The following is a 24,312-nucleotide window of genomic DNA, read 5'->3' as shown; positions in this document are numbered from 1 at the left end:
GTGAAATATTCTGTTTGATAAAAAAGTTAAAAACCAAAACAAATATTCCATTTAACTTTCCCCTTAAAATAATTACTTTGACCAAATGTTTTAAACATTAACTGCAATATTTGTTTTCTAGTCAAAAACCAGCATTTAAAGTCAACATGAAACATTACAAAGTTTTACATGTTAACATAGTAAGGCTCACAAAGAGTTTGAAAAGTAATTTTTATGGGGTCTTGAGAAGCCACTGAATTTTAACCAATTCACTTTAAAAATCCTTAAATCAAAATGGCATAAACATTTCTATTTGAGCATGTTATTTCCCCTGAAAATGGACAGAAAGCCTGTTTTAACCACTTACACCACTAAACAATAGCATGTTATCTGTTAGGCAGTCAGTAGACATTAAAGTGATAGCTCATAAGGAATGCTTAACATTGTCAATTGTACTGTTGTGACATGAGTAAAATATGAGCATACCATGAGTCACTAGAACAATTATGCTCTATAAATTAGAAGAAATAAAAATTTATTATTTTTAATGTTGGTTTTATTTACTTTTGGAGTAGAACATTTTTGGAGACATCTGTAGAAGTACATGTAATTTAGTTTTATATCCTGTCTTTCAGAAGTTTCACAAGATCAATCATTTTAAATTGAGGGTATTCTTCTGCAGAATTCCTTTAAGAAACATTAAAATATATTTTATCCTGCAAATTGTAAAAAATCACTTTGGTCAAATTTCTGTTGATGTAGTCTTGAAAGGTCCTTAATTTTATAATCAGAACCATTTGCAAACCACACATAAGGTTTATAAACAGTAGCCCAGTACAAGTGTTATACAGTTTAATAATGGACAAAAATATAACTTCAGACAGTTAAATGTACACAAGCAGCAAGCAATACTATTTGGCTTGAAGAAAACTGAGTTAATACAAAATTTAAATATGTAAATGCTTGAAATCAAACTGGCTACAACTCAATACTACTAGCAGACATTTTCATTTGAAGTTTAAAAACTCATAACTCGTGTTATTGGAGAAAATTACACTTCAACAGATATTAAAAAACAGGTATCAGAGCTTAATTATCAAACCAACCTGTCCAAGTAGTGCACCAATCAGAGAAGACTTCCCACTACCCACTTGTCCACATACACCAACCAAAGAACCCTAGAAAATTAAGAATACATGCAGAAACTTTATATGGGATAATCATGTTTTTCATATATTACTATAAAACTATACTTAAAATTTTCAGGCCACATTTACAGAAGTGCAGTAAATTATTGAAAAGCATTTCATTTTAATTTTGTTAGCATAATATTAATTTAGCCATGTGTTAGGAAAAACTAACATTCATAATAAAATTTAATTGTCTGTTAACATTACACTTATTCAGAAAGCTACATTTAGGAAACTACATCTTCCTAACATATAAATTATAAACAAGTGTTAATATTATAATGATTCATTTATTCACATAATGAATCAAGCATTTACATCTTTATCATGAATGAGATTCAAATATCTAAAAATAAATTCTAAAAAAACAAACAAACAAGTTAATGATGGAATTTATAACATTAAAAACAAATGTACATAACAGATCTTAAAAGCTCCTTTTAAAGAACTTTAAAAAGCAAAACTTTAAAATTTAAGATACTGAAAATAATTATGTTAATACTGTAAATGGTATAGGTCCACTGGGCAAACATCATTTCAAAAGAGCTAAACATAGTGATGTTTATCACAATTCTGAATGTACCATATATATCACAAAATTTGGAAAACTTTTACTCCATATCACAAGTTTATTGCAAATAAAAGGAAATCAATGTTTCTACTAAAGAACCATCTGTAAACTTGTAAAACTTTTATTGCAGTCTGGGCTAAAAGTAATTTTAACAATAAAAGTATATTTTTCTTACAATTTATATTTAATTTGCATAATCTCTAGAACATCCCATACAAATTTTTTTCTAACACTAACTGTAGTTAAAGCATCAGTATACACACAAATACAGGATAAAATCAATATTTTTCTCCAGAATGACCACAGATTGTAGCAAAAATTAGAACTGTTCCTCCACGTAAGCTTTATTTTCAACATTTTCTTTTAATTTTATTACTTTACAATGCCCTTTAAACCTTATCTAAGTATAAAACATGTCATTAATCCCAGAAGATGTTTGATTTTTGAATCTTACACACAGCTATACAAGGGCTATCTGTGCTAACCATCCCTAATTTAGTAGTTTTTTTTTCTGAAGTTTACACAAAGCTACAGGAGAGCTATCTGCACTACCTTTCCCTAATTTATCAGTGTAACACTAGAAGGAAGGCAGCTTGTCATCACCACCCACTGCCAACTCTTGGGCTACTCTCAAATAGTGAAATTGACTATCACATTATAATGCCCCATGGCTGAAAAGGCAAGCATGTTTGGTGCGATGGGGATTTAAACCTGCAACCCTCATATTATGAGTCAAGTGCCTTAACCCACTTGGCCATGCCTGGCCAACCACAGAAGAACTAAGCATAAACAGTCAAGTTACAATCATGCGAGGCATTTAGCTTTTCTTGTTAAATTTTTCCCTTAATTTATTTTTATCTAATCTGATATGTTTCCAACTTGTCTGATATGTTTCCAACTTTTACATCTTATTTTAATAAAAAATGCACAACATTAATTACAAAATGCACATTAAAATCTTTTACATTAGTGATGAAGTTATTTTTGTAACTTGTACTCAAAGTACTTCCTTAGCATTAGTTTTCTTCATATTGGGTTAGTTCTCTACAAAATCATTGATGTTCCTTCCAAATATGCATTTCCAAACAATATATCAAATACTTAAATATTTCAAAACTACTAAAGTTAAGTGGCTTTCTAACCAATCTATAAATAGACTAAAACCTTTATTAGCTACTTGATGTAGAACATGACAATTAAAAGCAATGAAACTGAGGCTAAAATATCTATTTACATTTGCCAAAACAAAAAACTTTTCATTCTATTGGTTATAAACATGCAACAGAAATGTCAGAGTTACTATCATTTTTTGTTGGACAGAATGATAGCAAATGTTATCATTAAAGTTTAACATTTCTTCCTATATTAGGAAAGCAAGTAAACTGGAAGTTCTAGCTTTATTACAGCTTGTCAGTAGGTATAGTATGTGATTCTAATTAGCTTTACCTCAAAAAAATGACAAAGAAAATCTAAAGTTTAGAGCAAATTACATCACAACAGAAAAGTGAAGATTGAAACAATTTCTACAGGAACTATTTAAGAGTGAAATTAAAATTTAAATATAAACACTTGAATTATAAAATATATTTTAGTGTTAATCTCACTAAAATACATTGATAATAGTTGTTTTAGAAGTTTACTTAAATTCTGGAAGTAGTCCTGTAAAAAGTTGTGATAAGTGCATTTTGACTCAGTCATGTACTGAGGGTCATGTGAAGTGAAAAAATATATATGCAAAAACGGCTCGTTTGGGTTGAGAAAATATTTTACGTAGAAGAGCGAACAACGTTTCGACCTTCTTCAGTTGTGAACCTGACGATGACCTAAGAAGGTCGAAACGTTGTTTGCTCTTCTACGTAAAATATTTTCTCAACCCAAACGAGCCGTTTTTGCATATATATTTCTCTACAAGTGGGTTTTCTTGACATCACTGAAGTGAAACAAAGCCTTTTGCATGAGTATAATATATGTGAACTAAATATATTTGAAAATACATGTATATACTTTTGGTACTTGTTACATCTGAAGAAAAGTATCCTACATCCATATAAAATTATGTAAGAAAAGTATCTAACAAAAGATGAAATTTCTGGAGTGTAGTCACAGATGAGTGAGAATAAGCATTATTTTAATATGAAAACTGTAAAACCTGAGTGTAAAAAAGTATACATTTAAATTACACATGTATTTAAAGTTAAATTATTTTTTTTGTACAAATGAAATATCTATCATATTAACCCTCTAACTATGGATTTCATGGATTAAAACCACCTCAAGAGTTTCCATACTGTAAAAATGTATCTAATCTCAATCATTATAAAACAAAAATAATTTATAAATGTAAAGTACCCTTTTCTATAAAGACTAAAAATTGTAAAATCAAACTGTTTATCCTAAACAGCTTAAAACTTGTGACAGTATAAATCTTTTTATACTTAATTTAGCTGTTTTATTGCCTTTCAATCTATGTTGAATTAATAATCCCACAAGTTGCAAGTCAATCATCAAATGCTTCTTGTAAATATATTTCATGAAAGTTGTCATTAGCCCTATCCACCTAGTTTTTTTTGTTTTTACTGCTCATGACAGTGTTTCTTACATTCAAAATGTTAAGCAACTTTGTGTTGATGTTATACTAATTAGAATAGCATGAAGTCTTAGCTAACAATCCATATTTTAATATATAAAGTTCTTGATTCTATGAGGCAATATTTAACAATCCAGAATTTCCTCTAGTGTGACACGTGACATTTTCTTAGTATTTCATTCATATTTTATACTCCACCCCTTTAAAGCATAAATCACATTATAACATTGCCACTGATCAGATAAATCACATTATAACATTGCCACTGATCAGATAAATCACATTATAACATTGCCACTGATCAGATAAATCACATTATAACATTGCCACTGATCAGATAAATCACATTTATTATAATCAACTTTTAATTAGAGTTATCAAATAGAAAACCTGTCCCCTTCTGCCACACCTTCTGTTTCATAATTCGTTAATAGTTCATGCTTACATTTATTTACACTTTACCTACAACCAATAGAAACAAGGTTTTCATCTACGATACCAACGGGGGTCACTTTCAACATTGTTTATAATTGTCATTCATATTTACCTCCTGTATTCTATATTGAAACGTGTTAATAAATAAGTGCACAATGACTTTCCAAACACCCTATATAACAAGCATGCGTAATGTCACGTTCTGAACCATTAAATTTTAATTTCACTCAGTATAAAAGATTGTTCCTGTGAGAAAGTTCGATGAATTTTTAATCACTTTTGTCAGAGTTAGAAATCCAGAAAAATTGGAGATGTAAAGGAATTTGTCTATTTTTTGCACATTATTGTTTAGAGCATCATTTAATTAAAAAATATTAATTGCAATACTATGAGAAGTATAAAAATTTAAGGTTAATTCTCCTTGACCACTAAAAGCAAGAAGAGAAGATGTGATAAGTGTTTATTTTTTGTTTCTCATGTTTATTGTTTATGCAGTTATAAAAGCAAATAAAATGTAAAAAGATATTTAAAGGTTAGTTAAAATTAAGTAAAATTAATAATGGTAAAATAAAAATGTTTCACAAGGCATGTAAGCTGCTTGTATTAGTTGTAATAGCTAAATGGTAATGTAATTCAATAGCATAACAAGAGCTGCAAGTTTCACTCGTGATTTATAACTTTCAAATTTGATTATAAATAGATATATACAGTTTCAAACTGAAAATAAGGATAAACAAATGTGGTTTTATATTACATATGAAGTTAAACTGAAAAAAAAAAGGCAATTGAGATTTATTTCAATTTTTTTGGTGGTTTTGAGGTCAGTCAAATTTACTGTGAGAAAAAAATAAACTAACAAGTTTTACTGAAAAAAGTTTGAAATGTATTTAGGAAATCTTAAAGATTACACAAAGGAAGTTTGAGATAAAGTATTTTTAGTTTTAACATGAAAATTACTTTGCGTACAGACTATTCAAAACAGATACTCAATATATTTTTTAACTAAAAATGACTATGTTAAAGACTTATATTAGATGAAAGACTGCCAAATTGTGAAGATAAACAGACTATATTGAAAGTTAGAACTATTAAATCTAAAAATATTTCAAACAAATACAAAAAGATCATGTGGTTGGTCATATATACAGACTATGTTGAAAGAGTTAATTTTTCATTATTTTACCTAGTCTAACCTAACAAGTTTAATTTTTACATTTTAATTACCTTTACAATAATAAACAAACATGAAAAAACAAGAAATGGCATTTTTATGCCACTGAGTGTCAATGAAAGGTAATCTTACTTTCTTTTATAACAGTATTATTACATAAAATTATTAATTAATTAAATAATGCATCTAGGAACACAAAATATACTCTTCAAAAAAAGAAACGCAAAAGGGATATTTTTTTTATTTTAAAGAGAAATATATGTAATAACATTACAAGCTCAGAGTATGTGATGTTACAAGTGTTAAGGCACTAACTGTCAGACCACAATGACAATAAAAGTTATGCACTTTGGAAACGAAGAAAAACGAATTTTTCGCCAAAACGCATTCGTGTCCAATAAATTTGTTTGAGAGATCTGCATGTTCTGCAAGTGCAACATGTGCAAAACCCTATAAAAGTGACAGGTTCTCGGTTTCCATATCTCAGTGTTAAGCCACCAACACGCAATACAGTTACGCCAAGACTGACTGAAGCACAACGCAACAACGCCATTGCTCGCTTGGAAGCAGGTGAATCTCGATCAGATGTTGCCAGAGCTTGTCGTCACCTTCGGGATAGGACCACCACTGCAACATCTACTGTCTCAACCATACCAGGGCTGCGTAGGATTTCCGATCAGACCGTATGCAACAGTCTACGAGATTCTTAGGCCCCATGTGCAACCCATCATGATGAACGTCAACAACGTTTTTCAACATGACAACGCCCGTCCTCACACAGCTCGACTCACCACTGTCTTCTTGAGACACCACAACATCAACGTTCTTCCTTGGCCCTCCAGATCACCAGATTTAAACCCCATCGAACATCTTTGGGACGAGTTGGACCGACGTCTGCGACGGCTACAACCTCAACCGCAGCCTCAGCTTGCAGCAGCTTTGCAGACTGAGTGGACAACCATTCCACAGGATGTGATTCGTCATCTCATAGCTTCCATGGGCAGGAGATGCCAAGCAGTTATTGATACTCACGGGGGGCATACTCGTTTTTGACGCTGAGTGACATTAAACTTCAACTAGTGAGCGTGGACTTCGCCTTTGCAGACTTTGGATGTTCAGCAGTGAATGTGCAAAGTTTCACACATGTCATACAGAACTACCTGAAATAAACTTAATTTGTTTCAAATTTTGCCTTTTGCGTTTCTTTTTTTGAAGAGTATACATAGTGTAAACAATGTTATACAACTATAACTGTTTCTGGCTTTCTAATTTTGCAATAAGAGTCATTAAAATTCAGCTAAGCTTGCTAATGCAATTCCCGAAATAAAAACTTTCAAACTGAGGGCAAAATAAACATTTTTCTGAACAGAAGTCTTTTATAGATTAAAAAAAATAGTTTTGATTATGCTGAAATTTGTTTTCTATATGAAGTTTAAAATTAAATATATATAATAAAAGTTAACTTTGTATCTGTACTGGATTAATCAATATGTATCATTCATAAACACAGCATAATTGGGCTTTACTGACCTAGAAACAAGTTAAAATAAATTTTTTTACCCTTTTCATAACAAAACTAATGTCCAGGAGTGCTGGTACTGAAGCTGAAATGTTGGAAGACACTAAGGCCGTGTCAGCTGAAGCTTCAGGATCAGGATGAGGGACCTTTTCTGTGTCAGTTACTATAAGAGTGAGAAAATGTTTAGGTATTTTTTTATCAAAAACTTTTTAGAATTAATAAGGTATCTCATTATGATATTACATAGTTGATGTTATAACAGATTATATAAACCTTTATAAATTAATCTAACTTGTTCTCAATGATATGATTCACATTTTGTTACAAAAGTTACCAAACATTACTGCACTATTTAGTTGTTTAAACTATTATGCCTGGAGATATTTAACTGTAGATATTCTGATATTAAAAAACCTTGTGTAATTATAGTCCATGTGGCACAGAATGTTTGTAAAAAAATCCACTGAATTCTGTTAAATGCACAGAACAATTTTAAAACATTTAACTTGTTTATAAATTACACAGAAATAAAAAAAAGTTTCTAAGCACACACTACAAAATAGAAGTTATTAAAACACTAATAAGTTATATTCAGGCTTCTTACCACTTAAATTCAATTCTCCTTTTGTGGGTTTCAATCTTTTATGTGATAATGAAGGTACTGATTGTTCCCATGACAATGTGGCTTTGGATATGTAAACTGCATTTTCTGGATTGGAGGGTAAAGTACTGTAGTTCTCTTTTTCTTCTAACTGCAGAATGCTCTATAAAAATACACACACACACACACACACATTATATTGAAATGCCCAAAGTCAAGATATCAAGTTCTTTCATCTAATCAGTCATTGCACGTGCAATATTAATTATCCTTTTGATACAATGTATGTCATCTAATCAGTCATTGCACGTGCAATATTAATTATCCTTTTGATACAATGTATGCTCAAAAGAAAAATGTAACAAATGAGTATGCTTCTCATGCCAGTATTACTTATTACTATCCACTGCAAACTAAATAGCAAACCTACATCAATTTTTTTTTTTGATAATTGAAATTTTGGAGTTGCCAACAGCAAGAAATATTGTTGTGAGAGTCAATAGGATATGATCACACACACTTTGCAAGATTCCCCACAAAACTGATATGTTAAGAAGTTTGCAGTTTTTGTCAGGCTATGGCCATTTTCATTCAAAACCATTTAGCATCATAAAAAGATATGCAATTACAGTCCAAGTTTTGAAATTTGAAATTAATCTACAAAGCCATAATAAAGCAGAAAAAAATTAGAAGGAATAATAAGTTTCACATAAGTGTACAATTACTTCCATGAAAACTACTGGTACATTCACTACACTGTAATATTCTATAGTAAGAAGATGAACCTCACCTGTAATCTTTTTATTGCAACTTTACCATTGACAATATCTTTGATACACATAGGTAGTGTTTTGATTCCATGACTGGCAATATGATTTGCCATGACAAGAGTGAAAGCCTGAAAAATACCAAAGGATTATTTTCACTGATGATTTCAGTTTTATTCTTAAATAACTAAAAAAATTTTTAGTGAAAGTTAAAAAAATTACCTCAAAATATGATAAACAGTGACAAGTTCTATAAGTGAGAACTTTTAAAAATTCCTAAACACCAATTTTCACTAAGAACAGAATAATGCTTGAAATACAGCTTTTCTTGTGCACTCTTGTTCAATCCTTTCTCAATGGGTCAGGGTTCAAAGGCCATTAACATTAAAAAATTAAGTATTTTTGGCAAAGACCTGAATTTTTGTCATTAAATTTTTGAAGAACAAAACAAAAACCAAGTTTTTAATGCATTAGAAAAATTGTAAATACTTGCTAACCTAATGAAACCCAATAGTAACAGAGTTAAAAATGAATAGTAAGATTATACAATCGAAATAACAGAAGCTGTAATCCAACTAACATGATACAAACTACCCACCTCAGCTGCAGAAAGACTATGTGCTGTCAGAGTATATGTTAATATTGTAAATATATTTGCTAAAACTGGTGTTAAAACAGATATTGATGTACTGAAAACTTGAAAATAATGGCCCTTTTCCAGCAAATTTCGCTCCTGATCTCGCAAATCTGAAAGTAAAGAAATTCCATTTAGTATTTCTCAATGAAAATTAAATAAAAACTATTAAGATGTACAGTGATATGTAACTTTCCTTTCGAAATAAAATTTTAAACTCAGTTACACTTGTCAAATAACCTAAATCTTGCCTGAAACAGACTCTGAAAATGGCTGCTCCCAAGCATACAGTTTTACGAGCTTCACATACGTCAAAAGATCAGCAACCAGAGACACCTACATGAAGAATTGCTGTCTAAATATTTCAAAGCATTCAAATCATTTATTAAAAAATATATACACACATGCATGCTATATGTTATGATTAGAAAATATTTCATATGTGAACTTTGGTAAAATTTAGTATTTCACTTCTAAAAAAATTTCACAAGAGAGGAAAACAAATGCAGTTATTTTTGAAAAAAAATATTAGAAACAGATCACCTTATATAATTTTCCTTAAAAACTTTGTAAAATAACTAAACATTGTATTATGTAACATTTATTGAAAAATTTTGATGTCGTAACCAGTAAAGACATGTTACGAGACGTTTTTTTTTTTACCACATTTCAGATAGAAGTTGAACTTACCCTTTCATCAGTGGCTTTAATGGCATTCTTTCTAAAAGTCAATGACAAGCGTGAAATTCCAACCTAAATCAAAATATCAATGTATTTTAATATATTTACACCAAAACATCAAAACTACTTAAGTAGTTAATAATATTGAATGTAATGAAAAACAAAGTTCAGAATATATTAATAAATAAAACAAATCACAATAAAGTTCCATGCAATCCTTTTATATAAAACTATATTCTCCTTGAATGTTATCCATTAACACAAGGTACAATAGTACTACATGAAACAGGCATTAAACACTTAACAGCAGTCTTTGAAACACCAACTAACTGAACAATGTAGAAAATGCAACTTAATATTTTATGCTACTGTAAGGTTAAACCTGTACACAATAATCAAATATATGCAAATATGAGCAGTTTGAGGATAAAACATACAGAAAAATGGAGAAAAAATGAAGTTAAAAGTTAAAATTAAAATTAAATCACTTTCTTTCCAGAGATAAATAAAATACATACAAACAAAGGAATCTGAAGTGTTGTAGTTTTTGCTTAAAATCCATTACTAATCACAACAGAAAATTAAAAGTATCCTCACAGGAGTTTGTTAAAGCAGCAATTTGACATACCATTACAAGTTTCCAAGCAACAATGGTCTGCAATATACCATAATACAACCAGCTTCACCCATAAGTTGTGTTAAAAATAACCTCATGTAATTGCCCTTCCTTAAAAAAGTGAAAGTGTAACAAGTACTTTGTAACATTTTGCACCATCACTACACAACATCTTCAGTCATTATCACGTATAGAAACTTTAGGTATGAAGTCAAAACACTTACAATAATCATCCTTAACAAAAGGTTACTTTTTCTTATTACATGAAAAATTTATTTCAAACGAATTATTTCAAAATTTACTGTACTACATTCAACAAATTCATAGATAATTGTAGAAATACTGGTAATTACTACAGCAAAATTATCTCCATCTTAATTTATTTTAGTCGATTATAATTATTAAGTTGCCTCTACTCAGATTTATTCAGAGAAAAAATACCAAGCCTGGCACAAGCGAAGCTCATAAACATACAAATTTAACCAAACATTTATTCTTTAACAAAAAGGTTTTAAAACAGTTGACCTACCATACTAACTGTTACAGGTCTGAATATAACTTCAAGTATTTTCAGTGAAAAGAACATTTATTATAAATAACTGTATAAGCTTATTCATGTGAATATATTTTTCATTTAATTATTCATGATAAAATCTTAAAATTTTCCTGGCTCTTAAATGAAAATGTACAGTACAATAAAAAAAAATTTGATTTACCTTAATCTATACAAGTTACTTTTTTCTACAGTTTAAATATCTTATGATGCTGTAACTTCATTTGAATTGTTTATAGACTCATCTGCCAGTAAACTGAATGAGAGAGAAAAATGTTTCAATAACATTAACTCAACTCTCATTCAGGGGATGAAGTACTCTCATTTAGATTAATGCCACAGTAATATTTATGATATTTTTAGTAAAAATAAACACACATGTACACAAACAATCTGGATCTCCTGAATAGTTAATGAAAAAAACAAAAATCATCACAAAATGCTTCTTTTCAAGAGTACATTAGAAGAAAATTAGTCATGTTCAGCAGTTCCTAAAATTTCACAATACTGACATCAATCTATCAATCTTTGTATGTCTTGAACAGTCAATTGAAGAAAACACTTATTGAAAGCAAAAATGTTTTTTTTCAGAGGAATTTTAGAAAAAAATGGGACTGATTGAAAGATATTTAAGACAAACAAAAATAGTAAAAATGCATACTTCTGGTTATGGTTTAAATACATGAGAAAGAGTTAAACAGTCAAGCAAAATAAAATAAAGAATGACTGCATTAAAAACAGCAAATTCAAACTCGTGCTAAGTGACATTTAAATGAACAAAAACAAGCTAAAAGAAAATGTAAATTAAAGACACAGCAGACTTTATGCCTATCATATTCCTGTAGCAAAAGGCAGTTGACTGAACTTTTTATTCATCATCATGTTTTGGAAACTTACATTGAACTGTTTCAATAGTACTTGTATAAAAGAGAGAAGAGCCATGAAAGTCTGTATAGCAAAATTGTGATAGCAATTAGGCATAGCAGATCAGCAAGTTTAGGTGCAAAAAAATTACGTTTGTAATTAACATACTATTATTATGAATGCATTTAATATCTCTAAGGCATTAACAAATTTATAATGCAAGATTAGTGACATTTTATTTATTGAGGCAACATTACAGCCACCTATAGATCTGAAAGTTCACATTTGTAACAGGCACCATACAAGTACTGCAAGGTCTACGCTGCTTGTTTAAACAAAGGAGAGAGAGACAGAAAGCAAATAACAAAACAGGAAAGGCATATGGTCACTCTAAAGATTTTTGCTTAAAGATTCCTTAACCCTTTTGTCCCAGCTCAGGTATCCTTTACTATGCATGAAAGTTTTAGTCTTACATTTAAAATTTTAAACTTTGTTGTTTAAGTTACACCATTTAGTAAAGCATAAAATATTAGCTAATAATCCACATTTTAAGAGTATGTTTTAAGTTAAAGGAAATGTATTTTTAAATTCTAAATTTTCCCTAGAATGATATGTGCTATATATCTTCTGTAGGCATCTTGTATTTTCTATTTCTTCCAAAACTCCTTGGAAGAATAAGAAATTAAATGTGAATTACTCACTATAGACAAACCATGATTTTCAGAGGCTTCACTTATTTTTTAGAAAACTATCAATTGAAAATCAGAACCCTCCTGCCACCTTTTCTCTTACAGGATGCATTAGCAGTTCTCTCTTACATTTAATGATATATTACATATAACCAACAGAAAATCAAGATTTTCATCTATCAAATGGTGTATTGTATAGCATTGTGTTCTGAACATATAATAGTCAATTTCACTCAGAGTTCAAGCAACATTTCAGTGGGAAATGTAGTGCCTAGTTGGATAAATTCCTAACAGCTCTTGTTGCATAGTTAAAGCCAGAAATAGAGTTAAGGGAAAATGTCTTTTTTTGCACGTTATTAGTCAATGTTCTTTGGTGCAGTATTTAATTAAATAAATATTATCTGTATAAAATAGTATAAAAATTTATACTATCATTAGTATAAAAAAGTAGACTTAAATGTCCTCAATGATCAACAGTAAGAAATAAAGGTTGGGTCAGTACTTTATTTCAACTTTAATCTTCACTATCATCATCATAAAAGTATCCAAAATGTAAAAATCAGGATATTTTAGACTAAAATTAGATCAGGCAAAATAAGTAATAATACATTTCACAAGGCATGCATGTGAGCAGCATGCAATTGTAATCTGACAGTGTAACACGAGCTGCACGTACCCCGAGCGAGATACAACTTGTAATGGGACAAATAAACAAGGTTCAAAGGACAATAAAATAATAACATTTAATTATAAATAGATGAATACTGTTATGAGCTTAAAGATACTTAGGATAAAAAGCTTCATGTTACAATTTGAAGTCGGTAAAAAACGAAAAAGCAATTTAAACAGATTTGTTTTTTTTTTTTTTATGGTTATGAGGTCAATCAAATTGATTCTGTTTTGAGTTAGTGTACAAAAACAAAATAAAAGGTTTACAGAAAAAAACATTTGAAATGTATTTATGAAGTTTTACAAAGAAAATTTAAGATTTGATGTGAGGAAAAATGTTTTTCAACCTTAATATGAAAATTATTTTGCACATAGCTTATTCAAAACAAATACTCTATATTCATGGATGAATGTTGCTTTAGTTTATTAAAAATACTTCACTGAAAAAAATTTTTTTTGCATGTAAAAAGACAATGTTAACTGAAAACTACCAATTTTTGTGAAAAATACACACTACACTGAAAGTTAATAAATCTATAAAGATTTTAAATGAGCACAAAGGTCTGGCAGATTGGCCAATCCTGTGTTGAAATAGTTAAGCAATAATATAAATTCATAATGAAAATAAATAACCAAGCACCGAATACAATTGCTAATTAAATTTGTATTAACATTTTCATACTCTACTAGTTAACATTAAGAAATTAATTTGAAAAAAAACATGTAAAAACAAAATTTTAGTACATCAAGTATTTTTAAAAAGTTTGCTACACTACTGTAATACAACACAGATAGTGCAAATGTTTATTAATAGGTGCACCTGGGGAAAAATATTTATTCAATGCCTGCATCTGACAATGGTCCTTTTCAAAATGTGAGCACTACTTCACAAAAAGTGGCCTTCATCCACAGGTTTGAGCATACAAGTTCAAAATACAATATACAATGTACTTAATAACAAGTATCACTTGGACTTTATAATAGATACAGTGTTAACCCATTCACTTTGGCTAGTACATATATGGCCTTCAAAATTTTTTCTGTTCACAACATTAACCAATCTAGATTAAGGGTTTTATTGGCCTTAAGCTTCTCGTCTTAGAGAGGCCACCTCGAGACAGAACCTCTACATGCAATACATTTATAGTCATGGCTTAAGGCCCTGAAGCTTCAGCCCAGTAAGCCCATACCTTAATCTGGGGTTGATATCAACTCAGAATAAATACCATATACTAAATCCATAAAATAATCTGGATTTTCCCCAACTTTGGCAGCACTTGCTGTCTTGGCAGTGAGATGTTGTACAGGCCTCTGACATCTTGAGAGAAAATGATGCATAGAAGTTGCAAATACCTGACTTACTGTATAGCAGTATTTAGGATATTGATGGATGCAACATTTGATGCAAAATTTCAAAAGCAAGAATCTATATAGAATGTATATGAGAAACTTAACAGCAAATACAATTAGGAAAGACTACAAATTTTGCTTAAACAAAAATTCACAACAAATAATATTCAAATATAAGCACTTAAAGACAAGTGTTACCCACAACACACTAAAGATTATGCTAATTGCTAGAAAATTATCCTTTCAAAAGTTAAAAGTTAGGATATCAAAACATACAGTAGTGATATCTCCAAATTATAGTAAACAATATCTTCCTCGACATTAAATGTTATGAGGCTTACCTGAAGACTATATGTAAACATAAAGACTGCCACACTAATAAGAGCATATGGTCCAATCAGATACCACGTGTAGGTAACAGATCCTATAACTACAAGAGGACCACCAATGACTAGTGGAACTTGATGAACCATCAAAAAGACTTTCTGGGTATCATTTGCAAAGTAGTTTATTAACTGCAATAAATAAGATTCAGAAAGAAGAAAAAGGTAAATGTTTCCATCAAAACCCAGATAGTTTACAAGTGTACAATAGAGACCCTTAAATAATTTTCAAAGTTTCACTACATTTTCAAAAGATTTTGAAATTATGGTAAATAGGTAGACTATCTTAACATCAAATCTTGAAATAATGAGTCTTTCCTTTTCACATGTTCCGTATTACACATTTCATGGAAACAACCACAAAAGATTTTCAGAGATAAAACTTAAAAACTTGATCTTGAACACAATCTAAAAAAATATTTAATTCTAAAAACTGTTGATTTATTTTTGAACTCAAACCAATCCTTCAGTACAAATGATTTGACAAATTAACAAGTTATTTAACATTTTTAAAATAAATTACCTCAGTTTCATACTAATATTAAATAAAATCTATGCACAGAAGATATGGATACTTACGAATTCTTAGCTTCAATTTAGTCTTAAGCATGAAATAAAAATATCAAAAGTGGATATCTTATTTACAACCTTTACCCAAATCTTAATCTAGGTGTTTCAAATAATACACTTTAAAAATACTTTGAAAAACTATTTCAGACAAGAAGTGATTACATAATGTATTAAACAGCATTCTTTCCTATACATTATCTATGTACAGTGTACATTACATACTCCAAACAATTTAAAATATCCTTTGTTCTGTACACTAATAGCTCACATTCAAAACACACATTAGTATTAATTTCTTAAAATTATTCAAGTTATTTACCTTAGAGTTAGATTATAAATGTTATCCTGGATCACTCAAGCTTTGTTAAAAAAACTTTAGAATGATTTTAAACATTACATTACAAATTATGAAATGATATTGTGCTACATGAAATTTAATATATTTTGAAAAACATGGTAATGTTTGAGCTATCATCACACAATACTTAAAGTTGGAATACTAAATCTTTGCAAGCACTTTAAAAAATTTAGACCTTAAAATCACATGAATAATTGGAGAGTTGAACCAAAATAATGAGTACACACATTTGCAAACATATTTTTAGAAGAACAAATAATTTTCCAGTTAACTTTCACCCCATAAAGATTAATAAACATTTTATTCTCTCTTTTAAAATAGTGTCACATCAACTAGTTTTTAATAGCTTCAATCAGTCAAGGTAATGAACATGCAAAACTTGCCAAAATATACTTTTAAGCTTGTGACAGGAATTTCACTGTTTAAACATTCCTTACCTCTCCAGCTGACTTGCACGCTACAACTCTCAGTCTCATTACTTTCCGATACAGTAAAGTCATGACTCCAGCCGAGGCACGAATTGCAGTTCGGGTATTGATACCCCAAAACAATGTTAGAAAATAGATTCTGAAGAACTCTGTTAGAAACACCCCTACAATCCATTTAATTTTTTCTTCATAAAAATGTGACCCAATACTGTCCAAAAGATTCCGTAAAAATATAGTCTAAAAACGAATCAAAATAAATGCTTTCAGCACACAATCCTAGATTGAAAGTAATATTTCAGAAATTTCTTAATTATGTAAACTTCAATCTAATCTTTTTAGAAATTTAGTAAATATCACTTCCTAGTGTGTGTGTGTGTGTGTGTGTGTGTGTGTGTGTGTGTGTGTGTGTGTGTGTGTGTGTGTGTGTGTGTGTGTATATTCACACATCTAATAAAGTGAAATTACATAACATCTTGGAAAAATGAAAGACATTGATCAATGTCAACTGTTCCATCCTCTAAATTAGAGTAAAATACAAATCTCACATCCAGCCCTTATAATGACAGATTTGCTTTTTAAAACATCTATAACCATTCATTTAATCAATGACACACAAAATAACACCTAAAACTGAAATAAAATATTTTTATACATAGTTAATGTAATAATATCTACAATAGTTACAAAGAATATGATTAAATATTTGAATGTAAAAATGCATTTCTCACATCAAAATAAGATACATTGGGTTACTTACTGGCCCAAGGAAACCAAAACCTAAACAACAAACATACGCAAGGCACGCAAAGATAATTCGAGTTCTGATAAACTTCCTGATAACACTGGAGAGTGAAGCTGCATGGAGACCTCTAACCTTAACTTCTTCATCCCAATGAGAGGAAAATCTAACCAGCAAACAAAAAATATTTAGATAAAAGAAAAATGGTTTCCCTTCTACATCATTTTATTTCTTCTTCTGAAAGTAAGTTACTTTATCACAGCATGTTAGAAAATAGTGAAAGAATATATTTACAATGTCAAGAAAAATTTAAAGGTTTAGGTTATGACTATTACTGAAATCTAATGTAATATCTTAAAGTTATATGACAAAAGCAAAAATACAATATTACATTCACAACATTTCTCATTATAACACTTATTCAGTTTTCCTGAATAACAGTTACCTTTGTTTCTTATCAAGCACAAAGCTTCAACAACTGGCTAGTTCTGTTGTGCCCACAAAAAAAGGTGTCAAAACCTGATTTTATTTGTTATAAATTTGACAGTATAAATTTATGACAAAAGTAACATTAAGTTCATTAACCTTGCCCCATTAGCTCGAGAGCCATCAACTGGAGAACACTGGTACATGTCTGAAGAAGTTAGGCCCCTACGAAAGGCTCTCCACATAAGGGGAGTAATCCAGGAAAACAGTGAGAAAGCAATGCATCCTGTTTGGTCCACAGGCATCATAGTTCCAGGTCTGGAGAAATTGTAAATAAAATATGTTAAACCAAAATAACTTTGCAAAACAGGAAATATTTTGTGCTGTACATTATCTGTATGAGAAAACTATCACAGAAGAAACAATCTACTAAAAATTACTATAAAAAACTTGAAGTTACACACAATTATACATCTTACATATTTTACAAAAACTGTTGCTCATTACAGTTATAATTAATATGAAAGTAGACCCTATGTCATTCATATAAAGCATCTTTATATATTTTGCATATTCAATCCTTATGTAATACATGTACAGTTGCAATACAGACAGTTTTGTTATTCAGCTGGGAATAAATGGTCTTGATACTTGATATTTAATGTTTTGATATCCAGTTAGATGTAAACAGTGCTGATAAACAGTAACATTACTTCATAAAGTATATATACCAGATCTTTAACTGTTTATATATCTAAAACTAAAATATTTACTTAACCATTTAGCAACAGGTTTGGCATTATATACACCAGTATTCATACAGCATTTACTGCAGTATGTGTGTGTGTGCATGCACACCTTCACAAAATGAGACAGATTTAGTAAAAATTGCAAGTCTTTTTTACACAAAAAATCAGATTTTTTGGTAAAGTATTTTTGTGAGTGAAGTTTTGTGACAAGTCTGAGTACAAATTGAATTTCGTGTGATTAAAAACCATTTTGTCCCACAAATCTGTATAATCACATACTTCCTGGATAGATTTCAAATGTTTGTTCTCAGTAAAACTATATTTTGTCTGTTATTTTCTCCAACCTAACTGTGTGGAGTCTGTCAGTTTAAACAACCTTCTAATAACCATAGAAAATAAGTTATGCTTTCTTGTTCTAAACTGAAAAGTTATCACACAAGAACACCAATGTTTAGTCTAAATAGCTTACGTCTTGTCATATTAAAAATTTAAACATTTATTATTGTGAACTTCTGGTTGTGCCTGGCTAACATTGCAGAAGGTGCATTGATGTGGTGCATGTGCATTCATGTTACTGAATCCAATCATATGATCAACCTTTCTTTGCTGTACTTTAGTAGACTAGCATTTGGTAAAATATAGTCACATTTCAATTATTATACATTACATATGTATATAGATTATTTACCAACAAATTCTTACTTTTCTGAAAACATAGAACAGTAAATAGATAAGTGCAGCAAAGAATTATATCTAATTATGACATTTGTACTGTTACTGCTTGCCCTATGTTCTTAAGCCTTTTCAAATTTTGTACTTGAAGGATGTGGAATGAATTTTAGGTTTTATATATGCATTTGAAATAACCAAAAAATCAAATTTATCGCTACCAATTTCTAATATAGTTTATCATGTTTAGTAACTAAACTCAAAAAATGTGTAATTCTGAACAAACTAAAGACAACCTATCAGCTTGAAATCTTGATTGAAAGAACAAGACAGCTTCTTAGTACATTAAGATGGCTGAGAAAACCACTAGGGGAATATTTTAAGCTTTTGAATGGTTATTCATATTATATATTAAAATGTATACAAGTAAACATTTCCAAAAATAGAAAGATGTGAGCAGAGCCACCATTTGATTCATTACATAAGCCATATCTCAACAAATAAAAAGACAACTCTTATTTTATATCCTACCTTGTCAATATCAGTAATTCGAGTTCTAATTTGTATGAAAGTGTTTTTGTACATAAACACAATTTCAAACAATACTCTATTTAACACACAATGTGACACACAAAAGTTGATATTTAAGCATGTTCTTTTAATATTTACTTCCAAATTAAGAAATTAACTCATGTAATATTAAAATTTGAGTTTAATCTAAAACTTGATACCAAACTTCTTGATATAAATTCATAATATACAATACTAAAAGTTGAATTATAATCTACATTTTGATACCAAACTTATTGACAAATTCATGAAGTAGTAATTCAATAAAATTTTGAATGCAAGTCAACAAAAGTGATAACACGGCCTTGAATTCATTACAAATTACTATAGAGTTAAAACTCACCTACAACCATTTATTTAATCAATGGCACCTAAAAACTAAATATTTTTTTAAGTAGTAAATGTAATAGTTGTAACATTCAGTTACAAATACCAGCATCCCCATCTAGCAGTTGTTTTGAATCAAGGACAAAGCTACAAAATGGGGTATCTGTGCTATGCTAACCACAGGTATCAAAACTCAGTTTTTAGCACTACGTCTGCAGACATACTGCTGTGCCAGTGGAGGAGGGGATAGCATGATAAAAGAATTTCTAAAAAAACTGTGCTAAACAAAAACACTAAATGAAAATTAATTTCCTATAGGAATGTTTGTAATAATAAGGACATTCCCATCCAAAAACTGTCTGGACAAACTTTTAAACCTTTTACAGTATTAATTAGATACTCAAATGTTAAAGTAAAACATTAAACAAACCTGAAAATAAGAGAATACCACTGCATAAGTGATACTACCATGATATAAACTAAGAACATTATGTATCTCATGCATATACAACTTTATTACAGTTTCATTTTCTATTTCAAAACTACATTAATGAGAAACTTAGAATGACTGGTTACTCTAACAAAATTTTATTAAGCCACTTTAAAAAAAAACTAATAAAAAGCAAGATGAACAGGAGATGTTAGTAGTAAGTTTTGAGGAATTGCTACAAAAATACAGATATGACACATGGTTACAAGTCTATAACATCAATATTATAAAAAAATAATTCACGATACACCTTTGCTTCACAATTTTACTCACCCTGTTCTAATTCGTACTGGTAGAAGATGTTTTAAGGTCTCCTTGTATTTGCTAAAGCCTTTCTTTCGTTCATATTTTATAGTTACAGTTGTTGGCCTATACACACCCTGCCATCCAGCTGTACTGTCTCCTAAGGATCTTTATTTTAAAATATACAGACACAAAGATGTTGAAGCAGTGAAGCAAAAATACAAATATTAAACCTAGAAGACCTTGTATTTGGTAAAATGGAACATACTGGTAGATTTGAACAAAGTAAAATTGACATCTTTAAAATTAGTAGATATATAAAATAAACTACAAACAAAGCAAATATTGTCTATTCACAAAATATTTTTATAGAATTACCTCTACTTTAGCTTTCCACAGAAGTTAAGTGGCTTGAAAGCTATAGAACAAAACTGCAACATAGTAAAATCCCCCCCCCCACAAATGAAGTGTACTACTAAGAGGTTAAAACTTCATTTTAATCTGACTATTATTTTATATACACACAAATCCAATGTCAAAACATGAACTACACTAATAATTAATTTTTGACTCAAAGCAACCACTTTCTTCTCCAAAATTTTTACATTTTTTTAAATTAAGCATATAAAAATACATTGAAGAATTCTAAAATACATACAGCAAAATCCTTTAAGAAAAAAAATTAAAGATGAATTTTCAGCTTGTGTTAGCAATAAATACATCTTATTTAATTTAAAGTACAAAAAGGAATTTTCATAATACAAGCTTTATGAACAAATAATGACATACAAAATGAAGAATATACAACCAGACTCACATTTCTTCAGCTGTTTTACTCATTTCACTTTGACTATCTGTTAAATTATCAATGAAACTATGTCTTTCATCTGAATGGTTTTTCCCTTTTTCTGTGCTACTTAACCCTGTCGGCATGGTTTCTATTTCCCGTTTCACTACATACACCAACAATTATAATCTACAAAAAATTAAATAAAAGTTTGTATTTTTTTTAACCAAAAACTATATAACAAATATAGACATGATTAAATGTTATTTACATTTGAATGAGCAAGTACATTTTTTTTTAAACTCTTGAATTTAACAGATATACAAGAACTCTTCCAGATCATTAAAATGTACTGTTGCTATAACTCGTATAAGTACCATTACAAAAACTATTGTGCTCAAAAACTTATTTATCAAACTGCTTATTTGTGAATCAGCATAAAGACATTTTAATAAATGTAATAGCTAAAGGTTTCAACAGTGAAACTGTTAAAGTTTAATAAATACAAAAATAAAACAAGTGATAGTTAAATTTTACTTCCCCTAATTATTAAGTTCATTCATATAAAAAAGTACTGCTTCTTACATTAGTTGCTCTTACAAAGTTTAATTTTTACTAAATGCAGTAAATGGCAATTTTTAACAAGGATACTGATCTTCAAAACACACACAACCTACTATTAAGTTTATTTTAAAGCCAGACTTAGCATACAAACTTTAATAAAAAAAATTCAAACTGCTTTTAACAGTTTGAGAGGGATATATAAAATGGAAAGGTTTATTAGAAGAGCTGTTACGTGAATTATGAATCAGCTTTTTACATGTATGTGTGTGAAAGCAGTTACCTTCTTATAGAGAAAATTCATAAAACTTTTTGAAACAAATGCTGTAATTTATGAAGCCTTTCAATTAGAAGCTTTTTCTTCAATATTTTTAATGTCTATCTTTTCCTATATTTTGTTATGTTATATATTTTATAAAGAATATTTATTACTTGAGAAAACAGTAACTTAATTGGCTGAAAATAATTCTCTGCTTTTAACTATATTCATGTAGTAACTCTCTTTGGTAACAAGTTAAATATGAAATCTGTCTTTTTCATACTTTTTGATATGTAGTAATATATTGTGGTTTTATAAATTGAATGAATTCACTAATTAAAAGTTTTGATAACTGTTTGCATGTTAAATGATTTCTCAATATGCATAAATTAAATTCATAAAAGTATTAAAATTTACTACATGCAACATAACTGGACAAAATGCAGTCAAGATCAACAAGAACTGTAGCAAAAGAAACACATTATAGTGAGAAATATGAAAATATTATCTAATTAAAAGGTACAATAAATAATTATAAAATGTTGATCCCTATTAAATAATGCAATGACACTATGCAAAGACATACCATAGTGTTTACTTTATACAATGTCAAAGAAACTATCAAATGGTGAACTTTAAATTACAATGGAATCAATGGAAGATTTAGTAGCATGACTAAATGTTAAACTTTAAGGTAAAGACTTGCTCTCTTTCCAAGCATTTTCTTTGCAACAAAACAAACAATACAACTTCAAAACAAATATGATTAAATTTTTGTGGTTGAAAATTACACAGAAAAAAAAAACAACTTTATAGTGGTTGTTTAAAATCTTATTGATATTACTTACTACTAGTGTCATTAAGTAAGATATATATCTATATTTATTCATTCTGATTTAAACACCTCAACATCGTGACTTAACTAGAATAACTGTGTCACTGGCTGTCCCTATCCACATATTGCTATTAGCAATACGTATTTGTCGAATGTTAATCCAACTTCCAAGCCTAATGACCAGATAAATACTAAATGGGACTAGAAGTTTCCAATAACTTACCCTAACAGTAACATTCAATAACTGGATCTGAAACAAAGTGCGAGACTGTAAGTTAAACTACACTATAATCTATAGCTAACTCTTACACTTTTAGTCTTAGTCTTTATACTATAAGTATTGGTACTAATAAGAGTAGTACGCATTAGAAAAGAACTGAATTAGTTTTTTCAATGTCACATTGTTTTGTTTAATTACATAATATGGCAAGTCATCATAAATTCACATCACAATAATGAATCAAATACCCACCACCTACCTACCTACGAAGTTACTAACTATTCTTCAAATGCAAACTATCATTCATCTTATCACCTGTTTAGTATACTAAGCATCTCAAAGGTCAGGTGGGATTAGACGCCACCTAGCCGAATTAATATGTGTGTGTGTGTAATTTCTTTGACATTTTGTGTAATTAAATAAATGAAAGAGGTTCACATCGTAGAAATTGAACAGTAAATAGTCAATAATTGTTACTTTCATAAAGGAAATAATTCATTTGAAATCGAAGTTGATCAAGTTATTCGCATTCTAATTCAGTACAACATTGGCCAGATCCAAGTTAAGTAAACCTAGAATAATATGTAGATATTGCAAATGTACAATTTATTTAGATATATTCAAGTAAAAGATTTCAACATTTCAATACAGATTCTCCGTGCTGAACTAGACATTCTATGTGAATAGTATTTACTCTGACGTGCACTGTTTGTTCTGGCATTCAAGTACACCAATGTCCAACAGAAACGAACCATGTATTCATGATGACGAGGAACTCACTTGAAATAAATATATATATATATAGTAGAGACGGTTGATATT

The 24,312-nt window shown here is 29.4% G+C and overlaps 1 protein-coding gene across 1 annotated transcript in view; it reads right to left on the bottom strand.

Annotated features, from left to right (window-relative positions):
* LOC143232579 (ATP-binding cassette sub-family C member 5-like) overlaps window positions 1-23,857 on the bottom strand; it is a 62,623-nt gene extending 38,766 nt beyond the window's left edge. The window contains 14 exon segments of the mRNA XM_076468181.1: window positions 1,086-1,157; window positions 7,494-7,615; window positions 8,057-8,216; window positions 8,844-8,951; window positions 9,419-9,567; window positions 9,706-9,790; window positions 10,145-10,207; window positions 15,218-15,391; window positions 16,625-16,852; window positions 17,373-17,520; window positions 17,940-18,098; window positions 20,859-20,996; window positions 21,646-21,804; window positions 23,754-23,857. Of these exon segments, the coding sequence (XP_076324296.1) occupies window positions 1,086-1,157; window positions 7,494-7,615; window positions 8,057-8,216; window positions 8,844-8,951; window positions 9,419-9,567; window positions 9,706-9,790; window positions 10,145-10,207; window positions 15,218-15,391; window positions 16,625-16,852; window positions 17,373-17,520; window positions 17,940-18,098; window positions 20,859-20,996; window positions 21,646-21,761 (1,722 nt within the window). The 5' untranslated portion in view covers window positions 21,762-21,804; window positions 23,754-23,857.
* Window positions 23,858-24,312: the final 455 nt, after the last annotated feature.

The sequence above is a fragment of the Tachypleus tridentatus genome, chromosome 11 (assembly GCF_004210375.1).
Source record: "Tachypleus tridentatus isolate NWPU-2018 chromosome 11, ASM421037v1, whole genome shotgun sequence".
Classification (NCBI taxonomy): domain Eukaryota; kingdom Metazoa; phylum Arthropoda; class Merostomata; order Xiphosura; family Limulidae; genus Tachypleus; species Tachypleus tridentatus.
Note: the sequence above shows the minus strand (reverse complement) of the source record. Positions and strands in the feature narration are given on the sequence as shown.